The 11208-nt window shown below is 43.6% G+C and overlaps 2 protein-coding genes across 2 annotated transcripts; both read right to left on the bottom strand.

Moving 5' to 3' along the window:
- Positions 1–1012: 1012 nt before the first annotated feature.
- LOC127529902 (tripartite motif-containing protein 16-like protein) lies at positions 1013–1942 on the bottom strand (the record flags this gene model as incomplete). Its single annotated transcript, XM_051935169.1, has 1 exon — positions 1013–1942. A coding segment is annotated over one exon (552 nt), but the record flags the coding sequence as incomplete, so codon positions are not given.
- Positions 1943–2169: 227 nt separating this feature from the next.
- LOC114662229 (E3 ubiquitin-protein ligase TRIM47-like) lies at positions 2170–10782 on the bottom strand. Its single transcript, XM_051934834.1, has 6 exons — positions 10170–10782; positions 8923–9018; positions 3934–4167; positions 3680–3839; positions 3492–3555; positions 2170–2275 (listed from the first exon to the last, which is right to left on the bottom strand). The coding sequence occupies exons 1-6, from the start codon at positions 10755–10757 to the stop codon at positions 2170–2172; spliced, it is 1248 nt and encodes a 415-aa protein (XP_051790794.1). The 5' UTR covers positions 10758–10782.
- Between the last annotated feature and the right edge of the window lie 426 nt (positions 10783–11208).

Raw genomic sequence — 11208 nt, 5'->3', positions numbered from 1 at the left:
TAGATAGATAGATAGATAGATAGATAGATAGATAGATAGATCATTTCTAAATCAATGAGAGTGTAACATTTATTTTTGAATATTGCAAGACACACCAGCAAAAACATGTAACACAATTAAAAAAAGAACTTTTATTAAGAACACACTACTGAGATCTTTACAGTTTAACTTAATTGCATGTCGGTATCTTTTAAAGCTGAGTTTTGTAGCACATTAAATTCAGTCATTCATTTTTAGCCCGTACACACTCTTGTTGCTCCGTTTCATGTTTTCCTCCCTCCATCCGTATTTCCTTCACTTCTTCCCAAAGTTTACAAACAGGAGTGCTGTCTCTGGATGACTACGTGGTCCATGTTCGCCCTCTGGTGGCTATCATTCATATAACATGGAGAGCAGTCCATTTCAGACTTACAGGATTTGTGTTAGGTCAGGGGTGTCCAGCTCTGGTCCTGGTGGGCCGCAGTGTCTGCAGGTTTTCATTCTAACCATCTTCTTAATTAGTGAGCCATTTTTGCTGCTGATTAACTTCTTTTCGTTAGTTTTAATTGACATGACTCAGACCCCCTTAGTTGTTTCGTTTTCCTTAATGAACAGTCAAACAATAATGAGACACAAAACAAGCCGCCACATGACTAGCTAACCTGAAAATAAAGAAAAGGGAAGGTCTCGGTCATGTTGGTCTGCTCAGGTCACCAAAACATCGTGGTCTTAGTAAAAACAGAAAACCAACAGTATGCTGTGGCAGAATGAGAGCAGCAACAAGTCCTGATATGCAATAACGGCTTTAATCAACAGCAAGAATTAGCTTCTCATTAAGAAACTGGTTGGAGTGAAATTAGCTGGAGTATGACATTCCAGTTTAGCTGGTCACCTGTTGGCTCATCTCACGTCTCATTTCTGTTTGGCTACCCTTTAATGAAGAAACAAATCAGTTCAGAGGACTGAATCCTTTAAAACAGTGCTATTAAAATGAAGGGCAAAGGAGTTAATTAGCAGTGAAAACTGATTAGGAAAAGGGTTAGAATGAAAACATGCAGCCACTGTGGCCCACCAGGACCGGAGCTGGACACCCCTATGTTATGGTTAAATCATTTATGAAGTCCAATGAGGATTGACAAAACAGTCAGTGCTTCTAACATGTTGGGGGAATAAACTCTATAATCCCTTTTGGAGAGAGTCAAATGTCTTTAGTGCTCTTCAGAGTATTGAAAGTTTCAAATCGCTCCATGTTGCATAAGGAGACACATACCACTTTGCTGTTCAATCTTTTCTGTTACAAATATCCCCCATTAAATCTATCCACTCTCTGATCAAAAGTCAGGAAGGAACTCCTTCATGGTCACTCCAAAATCAGCAGGCATGAGTGACATGAAGTGACATACGACGCTGGTCAGTGCTCAAATGGGCTCAAAGGGCAGATTGTTACAGTGGAGTGCCATCCAACCCCAAACCCGGCATAAAGTGGCTCAGTGAAGGAGGTCTTGATCCTGTGCAGTAGGATCATTGCGTCCGAGACACTATAAAATGACAGAGAGCCAGCAGGACAGTCCAGATATACACCAATTCTGTGACTACAGGGGGCACAGATTTCAGTCTTCATGTTATTGTACCACACCGAGTAATGGGAATCGGAGCAGGACAAGCTCCAGGACTTGTCATTGCGTCCAAGGAGACATTCATATTTCCATCCTTTCCTGCTGATTCCTTCATATGCAACTCCGATTGTCGCCCCTTCTCCACTCCACTCGGCCTCCCAGTAACAGCGAGTGCCACTCAGAGCCTCTCTGCACAGGACTTGTGACCGACTGTCAAATCTGTCAGGATGATCAGGGTACTGGGTCACTGCCCTCTTGTTTGTCACCTTTTTGTTCTCTTCAGAGAGGTGAAGCCACTTGTTTACTGTATTGAGATCCAGAGTAAGTGGACAGGAGTCTAAATGGAGAGAATTGAAAAGTAAATGAGTGAAGAAATTATGAAAACACAAGATTTAGAACTGAGGGAAACAGAGTGTCAAACACAAAGAATTTAATTTGTGACCTTCGTTAGTCTCTGAGTGTTACATTACAACAGTGAGGTCACTGACTGGACAAGTCAGTTTGAAATCAGACATCTGAGTTCTCATCAAATCGAGTCAGAAGTGAGGTGAACACCTGCAGTGGACATGTGGGCCTAGCGAAGGGCAGCACCTTTACGTTTAGGTGGGATCACATCAGGAGGTCTGTCCTTAAGACCTGTGAGGCCAGGGTGCAGGTCTGTGTTGGGAACAACAGGGCCACTGGAGTAAGGGTCAAAGGAGTAGTGAATAGAAGAAGGGGACCAGAGGAACAGGAGGAGAGAAGCAGCAGGAGAATGAAAGAGAAGTGAGAACAAAAGACTTGAGTGACACAGTTGAGCTGGAAGAGCCACAAAGTTGAATTAATGTTTTTGAGAAAGAAAAACGAGAAGAAGAGTAATAAGTAAAATGGTGTCATGCATGTGCGTCCAAGGATCTCCTAGTTGGCTCATTCAAGGTAAATGGTAACCCACCAGGGTGAGAGGGGGCGCTGTTGCTAACTGTGTCTCCTTTTTCCCTGCAGCTCCCAGAAACCTCCTAATGAGGGAAATTAGCTCCGCCTCTTGTTATAAAAATCCCAGCAGCCTCCACTGAGTTGTCTTTTTGAGACTGAGTGAGAGCTCTTTGGAAGACCCCCTGTTATTGCCACGGCTAAAGTTAAAAGCCAAATGTATTTTCTGGTGTGTACCCTGCAGGATTATGTTCACAATTGCCAGAAGGCTCTTGTTTAAGTTTATAGAAGAAAATCAGGGAATTAAACAGGACTACCCGGCTGGTGTCCCAAATATTCTTTGTTTGTTCTGGTTCTGTTTGGATTTGTGCTCGGTCAGCTCACAATTGGAAAAAAAGTTCAGGAGTTTGACAGGTGATGATGGAGAAGAAAAAGAAAAGAAGTGGGAATAGAAAAAGAGAAGGTCAAGAGGATGAGGAGAAGAGTTAAGATAGAAGTGAGGTGAAAGAACGGAGGGCAAAGAAGGTCGGGGTCATAAAAAAGGAAACACAATGCAAGAAAGCATATGGGCTAAAAAAATGAATGATTGAATTTAATGTTGTAGAAAATTCAGCTTTAAAAGGTGGTCAGGGTGATGGAGGAGAATGGGGGATAAAAATGAAATGTGAAAGAAATGAGGAGGAGAGAATGAAAGAAATGGAGTAATATACAAAGCAATGATCTGAGTCGCACAGTCCTTCATCTTGATGTTATTGAAGGCCAACACTGTGTACTTCTGGTTGTCCATTTGTCTCAACGCCATAGCAATGGTAAGGACACCATTGACAAAATGGTGGTCCCCATAAACAAACAATATGGCATCATGTTAAAATGTGCAAACATTTCACAAAGCACAGAAGGAAACTCAAAGAGAAGAAATAAAGACATGGATTCTTCTCATAAAAATGTTATATACAAACTGAAGCAACTGGACAAAAGTAGAAATACTTGCATTTTAAAAAATAATTTCTTCCTCTCAGATACTGCAGAATGTGACCTGGATAATTAAGTCCTAATGAGAGAAAGAGAAAAGCCGAGTATTAGTCTCCAGAGCTCTCGATGAACAGGACAGCTTCTTCCATGTCAGAGTGTCTCTCTGGATTGATTGAGTGGCCACCTAAGGACACACAACCCACCGGTGTCACTGGTCTGCATAAACTCCCAGTCGCTGATCTCCTCCAGAGTCTTCTTCAGGTCAGATAGGTCCTTCCTCAGAGTATCAGGAAGGAAGTCACTGTTAACAGCGATGATGGGTGCATCTGCATCTTCAGAGATGGAAAAGATTGATGGGAACCTCTACATGTGGAGAGCAGAGAGGAGAAAAACATGAAGGCCAAGAGCTGTGTGTGTGAAACAGGCCTGCTGGTGCTCTTTAGATTGGTGCGCTCACCTTTAGGAAGTAGATGTGGTTGTCTGTCTTTGAGAACTCGTCCAGGTCAGCATCTCTCCTCTTCAGTTCCTTGATCTCGTTCTTCAGTTGCCCCATGAGCGCTTCGGCCTTTCTCACTTCCCTCTGCTCATAATCTCTGATCAGACAGCTGATCTCTGACCTTAGCCTTTCAATGGACTGAAGGAGAGACGCGAAGGACTCCTCATGTTCTTGCACTTCTCTCTTTGCTGAGCTCTGAATCAAAATAGGCAGACATTAATTTCAACCCCATACACTTTAGAGGAGCTACCAAACATGGAGTCACTGATAACTACTGCGACCTCAAAGTAAAAAAGAAATATTGTGAAAAGGTGGTTTCGCTGGGGTGTTTTTGATGACTCATGCCATGAGATGATAAGCTCTTGGAAATACACGGACCTTTGATCTACTAAGAGCCTTTCATGGAATGTAGCTGCAGTAACCCTCCAGTTTCCAACCCCAGGTGGTCTGTATAAATCTGTTCACCTCTCATTTGGACTTGACAGTGCTCCCCACAGTGTTTTAGGATATGATTGATTAAATTATTATGTCTCTACTAGCTGTGTAAGCCCGTGCTGTAAAAAGCCCGGGGTCCCAGAAACTATTGAAATCGTCAGAAAAAAAATTGAAATGTAGAGATGTCAGGTAATTGAAAGGAACCACTCTGGGCGTCTCTCTCTGAGGAGGTTTTGTTTTGCTGATGTGCTCGCATCGTTTGTGTATTAGCGGCAGGAGGAAATTTGGTGATGTTAGCGACTGTATTTCTTCAGAGGTTTTGTTTTGCCAACGTGCTTGCCTTGCTTGTGTATCCTCGGAGGTGGAGCTTCGACTCCACCTCTCACTTCTGGGCCGGACAGACAGACAGACAGACAGACAGACAGACAGACAGACAGACAGACAGACAGACAGACAGACACACAGACAGACAGACAGACAGACAGACAGATAGATACTCAACGGTCAGGTGTGTATGCGAATGATGTTGTGATTTTTTTATCTGTTACAATATGTCCTACTTTGTTACAGTTTTTGTATATAATACATTTCTTTCTGTACTTCAACAGAAGGGGTTCGGAACATCGTGAAATTCAGATGTGCCAATACAGTATTTGTATTGTGTCTTTTAATTTGAACTACTTCTTTGTATTATTCTTATGTTTTGTTAAATCCCACTTTGTCATTTTATTTTTCTTGGTAGTTGCTATTTTTTTATTTCATTTCCATAACAGAGTGGTCTTTTTCTAGGCGTATGATCCTGGAAGTCACACATTGTGATGTTATCAATAAGCTGCTGCTGCTGCTGTATGGTAACTGGAATCCAAAATGATAGATTTGCCTAAAATCGACTCCATATCACATTTCATTTATTTCTTGTGTTTATAGGTCTTGAAATTGTTTTCCTCTTTTACTGATTTTTGGTGGTTTTGGCTGTGGCAGACGACCAGGGACCTTGCCCCACCAGGGCGCCTGGAGAAGGGGACTGGGAGAGGGGCCATATCTTCCCTGACACATAAGAGGGCAGCACTCCTGGATAGCATCTGGGCCCTGTGGGGGTCCGTGGCCACCACCAGGGGGCTCCTGGATGGTTCCCGAGCCATGGACTGCAGCATTTCCACCACACCAGGAACCAGATATGGCGGGAGTGCTTCCAGGTGCAAGGGCAACACTTCTGACACACCAGGAAGTGCTGCCAGAAGATCATCAGGGAGCACCTGGAGCACATCCAGGTGTGCCATAAAAGGGGCCGCCTCACTCCATTCAGAGAGCCGGATTTGGGTGGTAGTGGACAGAGCTTGTGAGAGAGGAGAGGAGAGGAGAGGAGGCAGCAGAAGGAAAAGAGAATTAAAGGAAGAGGACTGAGCCGTGTGAGTTATTGTGGCTGTGCTGTGCAGAACTGAAATAAACGTGTGTGTTTTGGACATTGGCTGTCTCGGTGTCCGTCTGTGTCGAGGCTGATCTTCCACATGGCTCATTTAATACTGATTCTCTGTGCAAGAGAGGACAAAACCGACTATACTTCCTTAGAAGACTGGCGTCCTTCAACATCTGCAATAAGATGCTGCAGATGTTCTATCAGACGGTTGTGGCGAATGCCCTCTTCTATGCGGTGGTGTGCTGGGGAGGCAGCATAAAGAAAAAGGACGCCTCACGCATGGACAAACTGGTGAGGAAGGCAGGCTCTATTGTAGGCACGGAGCTGGACAGTTTGATATCCATGGCAGAGCGACGGGCACTCAGCAGGCTCCTATCAATTATGGAGAATCCACTGCATCCACTAAACAGTATCATCTCCAGACAAAGGAGCAGCTTCAGTGACAGACTGCTGTCACCGTCCTGCTCCACTGACAGACTGAGGAGATCGTTCCTCCACCACACTATGAGACTCTTCAATTCCACCCTTCGGTAAACGTTAACATTATTCAAAGTTATTGTCTGTTTTTACCTACATTTTTATTACTCTTTAATTTAATATTGATTTTTTGTATCAGTATGCTGCTGCTGGAGTATGTGAATTTCCCCTTGGGATTAATAAAGTATCTATCTATCTATCTATCTATCTATCTATCTATCTATCTATCTATCTATCTATCTATCTATCTATCTATCTATCTATCTATCTATCTATCTATCTATCTATCTATCTATCTATCTATCTATCTATCTATCTATCCATCTGTGTTTAAATGTAATGGATTTTGACCCTGCTTGTTTTTGGTATGTACTTACGCTCTGCCACTGTGCCCTGACTTTTTTTTTTACTAAATAGTGACAGAGCATTAGCAATGACGAGCCTTCAGGTGGTGTGAGACACCCTGAGAGTTGCTGAACTGACAGCTAATCCTAAGGAAGGTAAACTCGGCTATTGCTTGGATAATGATTTAGTCAAACCACAGACAGATGTTTTGCGGTTAAGTTGTTATAGTTACTAATCAGAAGAGAAGGAAATTAACACAGCAGATCCAGGCTGGTACTTCAAAATGATTTTCACAAGAATATGGGAAATTTATTAAGGGCACGAATCTCTACTCAAAGGAAACACAGACACGTGGAATAAGTAACCAGGTCGACTGGTAGATGAGTGAAATCCTCAAGTCTCAACTCAGAGTTATTCTGAAGAATCTGAGTGAATAGGACTGGCAAGGACTCCAGCCTTTCACTTGTTAAGTGCAGACAACATGTAACTGCAGGTGTTTTGTCTGAGCCTGTCACAGAAGGTCAGTGTATGAAACGAGTGAGCATAGCTGAGGGCGAGGGTGGGACAGATCAATTAACTGTTTCAGTTTCACAGAGTGCTGCAGGAAAATACACTCTTAACTTCAACTTCAAATATCCCAGCAGCTTCCTCCCGAGGTCCTTCTCACATTCAGATTCCAAATTTCAGATACTATTGGGTCACGTTCTGCTACCGCTGGGTTGCAAGTTAGCATTGTTAATATTGGTAGGTGGCCACACATTGGCCATGAAGTGTGTCATGATGGGTTATTACTCTGATGATCGTGTTTAATTCCCTCCCATTCTGTCAACCACTTTTGATTCACAAAGGAGGACCCACCCGTTAAGATGATCATGCTTGATTCACCAAAAGGGACCCCCTGCTAAAATGACTGTACTCAATTCACCAAAGGGGGCTCCTCTTCCTCTCTGATGATCACACAGTTCACCAGAAGGGGCTCCCACTTGGTGGGTCGTGAGGATACTTGTATGGGTCACAACACCAAATAAGGTTGAGAAGCACTGCCCTTGATGGGTGATGTCTCATCTTCACTGCTGATGGCAATGTTTCTGCATTTTATTGAAATCAGCCCTGGCACAGAGGAGTTGGGTTTTTCCAGGAGAATTCCCCAGGTGTGTTTTATGGCTGTTTTTGAAATCACCGCCATTGTTCTGAAACAAAATGTGACTTGCTGAGAGCTGTGCCTTTTTGTTATTTGTGCACAACAGAATGTGAAAGTATAAAGATTAGGGAAAGATTAATGAGTACAAACGGCGGTGGGCTGGCACCCTGCCTGGGATTTGTTCCTGCCTTGCGCCCTGTGCTGCGTGGGAATGGCTCCAGCAGACCCCAGTGACCCTGTGTTAGGATGTAGTGAGTTGGACAATGACTGACTGACTGACTAATTAGTTCAAAGGAAAATATTGGGGCATCTTTGTCTTTAGATATTAGTTTTTATTTTCAAAATACTTTAAATTAAGCGCCAATATTTTAATGTGAAAATATTGCTTACAAATGTCTCTAGAATATTATTTTATACCATTTAATGCACTAAACGTAAACCTAATGTTACACACAAGAGCTTAGGGAACTCCTTCAGGGCTCAAGTAAGGCAAGCAGTACCCTTCCACACCAAGAGGGGGCGCAGTTGCTCATGCCTTCTCCCCTCTCCTCCACAGTTCTGACGAGTGGCTCGGAGGCCGACTGAGTTCCATGCCTTCTCCTCCTCACCTCCTCAGATGTCCCACCACTTCCAGGTCCCACTCTTAATAAACTGTCCGACCACCAGGAGAGGTTGCTCATTCCTGGAGCAGAGGGGACTGGAGACGGAGCTGCTATAATGTGCACTGCACGAGGCCGACATCACCCCCTTGTTTTTTTGGCTGTAGCAGGGATGGAATAAGAGGAGGTTTGTTCACTTTATACATTTCCTGGGAGGACAATTTTGATTCTAAAAATTCACTGACAAAACCCACAGTGGGCAGCAACTTTGCATACCTGTGCTAAGGTCTAAAATGCCTGCTATAGGGCATTTATTTAATAAAGTATGGGTACTGTAGTCTGCCTGTTGAAATGGAGAGTCTATGCAAATCTGGGTGGAGGTCGCTTTGACGGCGTAGATTTTCATAACGGACAAACGCAGAAGCACACAGTCAGCCATTTTTTCTTCCTGATACAACAGCAGTATTGACACAAATTCAATTCTCATTTCTCTCATTCAACTCCATTGTGGTATCTGAGCTGGACACATGGCTCACCTGAATCCTCACTACCGTCTCCTTCGTCTCCTCCAGTTTCTTCTCTTTCTCCTCAATTCTCTTTTTCATTTCAGCCATCCTGTTTTCCAGCAGACTCTGTGAGGAGACAAAGTGAAGGAGAGATGAATGAGGTGTGGGAAGATGGAAAAACAGAGTCCAGCAGGGATTGTTAGGAGGGAAAAGACCAAAGGAGAATGAGGAAGGAAAGAAGAGCGAGTGTATATCAGTGGAGCATCTTGAAGGCAAATGTGTGAAACACCTGAGGGACTAGACTGGATGGAAGATTGTGGTCGACAGTGCAGAAGAGTCCAAGGGACAAAGCTGATCTCAATGATGGCCTCGTTGAGGGATCAAGAAATGAGTTGAAATGAAGATGGAATAAGCTACCAAGTAGTGTGGTAGACAGTAAGACGTTAGGCACTTTCAAAACTCAACTCGATGTTTTTTTGGAGGAAAATAAGTGGATAGGACTGGCCAGCATTGTTGGGCTGAATGGCCTGTTCACGTCCAGAGTGTTCTAATGTTCTGATGTTCTAAAGATGGATGAGCAAAAGTTATAGGCAGTGCCAGGGCTAGGTTATTTTGTGCCCTAGGCCAAGTTTATTATTGTGCCAATCGACAGTTCGGTAGATAACCAATGCTACTGGGGCCCCCCTTATGATCTGTGGCCTAGGCAAATTCCTAATTCACCTTAATGTCGGTGCCAGCCTTGGTTATAGAACATCACGTGTTAGGAGAAAGTGGGTGGAATGGAGCTTGGTTTTATGCTTCAAAAAGATCAAATCATGAAGTATGAAGAACATTAGAATGGGGACAACAATGAAGTCATGTAACGTGTCATCAGTTTGAAAGTCACCATTCCACTCATCCATAAATAAACAGAGATGGACAGCACAGGCCTGCTCTAGAGATGAATTGCAAAGTAAGACCATGGACAATCTATTACACACACACACACACATTCATAAAAAGCTTAGTCAGGATCAGCCAGTCATCCATGCCTCTGTGTCTCACCTCTGGTGAGAACAACTAAAACTGAGAGCTGTGAAGCACAATAACTAACCACTACATGACTGTGACACCAGGTCCTCTTTTTTTTGTTCATTATAAAAAAACTGAAAGTATCTTGTGCCAGGTAGGCAACGTTATGCATGAAAGAGTCTCATTAAAGTCAATCTTCGAAGAACACACTGGCACCTCACTGTCCTGACCCCAGATCCTGTTCTAAATCTAAATTAACTCCTCACCTGTCTGACAGATCTCTCCATATCAGGTGTCACCATCTCATGGCCATTATGTTCAGCCTCCTCACACAGTAAACAGACGCAGATCTCGTCTGTTCTGCAGAAGCTTTCCAGAACTTTCTGGTGTTTTGTGCATAGCTTGTCTTTGAGGCTTCCAGATGGCTCCTCCAGTTTGTGGGTCTTTAGATCTTCGGATTCCCTGTGTGGCCGCAGGTGAGTCTCACAGTAGGAGTGCATGCAGGAGCTGCAAGTCTTCTCTGCTCTCAGTTTTCTGCCAGTGCACACATCACAGGGCACATCATCAGGTCCTGCGTAACTCTGAGATGGAGCTTCACTCACCAGCACTCCTTTTAATGTGGCAGTAACGTCAGCCAAAGTGGCATTCCTGTTAAATGGAGGCTTCAAATCAAAGGTTTGTCTGCACTGGTGACAGGTGTAAATCCCCTCTGTGCCAGACTGTTTCCAGTAGACATCTATACAAACCATACAGAAGCTGTGACCACATGGGATAGCGACGAGATCCTGCAGGACCACCAGACACGCTGAGCAGGTGTGCTGATCCACAGACGCTGGGAGTTGAGCTGCTGCCATTGTGAGAGGAGAGCCAGTCTGACACAGGGGCTTTATCCCTGAAGGAATAAAACTACAATTACGCGCTCTCCTTTAATGGAATGTCGACACACCTGTTGGGCGACCGCCTTTTTAACGGACGAATAACGCTTTAGCTTCATTAATCTATAAGCACTGACAATTGCATTGTTAGTGAAGAAGCAGGACAACTTTATCTGTCCACAGTTCCCTTATGAGTGAGATGAAGTGCTTCACGCACATTTCAATCTCTAATTCTTCTACTAAAACGCTTTCTTCACATCTCTGAGAAAAGTTCATTGTACATAAAACAGTTCACACATAATACTTCCAGGAAATATTTTTCTAAATGTGTGCTGTATATGGACAATGGCTGCAAAGTTGTATGGTAGGTGAGTTTAACTACCACAATTACAACCAGTTCTTTCTGGAGAACTACGCATATTTTCCTGCA

This window comes from Erpetoichthys calabaricus, chromosome 12 (assembly GCF_900747795.2).
Source record: "Erpetoichthys calabaricus chromosome 12, fErpCal1.3, whole genome shotgun sequence".
Lineage (NCBI taxonomy): Eukaryota > Metazoa > Chordata > Cladistia > Polypteriformes > Polypteridae > Erpetoichthys > Erpetoichthys calabaricus.
Note: the sequence above shows the minus strand (reverse complement) of the source record. Positions and strands in the feature narration are given on the sequence as shown.

Bases quoted from the DNA above. Each gene is read 5' to 3' on its own strand.
- LOC114662229 (XM_051934834.1), bottom strand. From the start codon at position 10,757: ATGGCAGCAGCTCAACTCCCAGCGTCTGTGGATCAGCACACCTGCTCA. The intron at 9,019-10,169 runs GTGAGGAGTTAA...GTCTCCTCACAG, and splicing joins TGGAGAGATCTGTCAGACAG to AGTCTGCTGGAAAACAGGAT. The intron at 2,276-3,491 runs GTATTTCTACTT...CCCTTACTCCAG, and splicing joins AATTATTTTTTAAAATGCAA to TGGCCCTGTTGTTCCCAACA.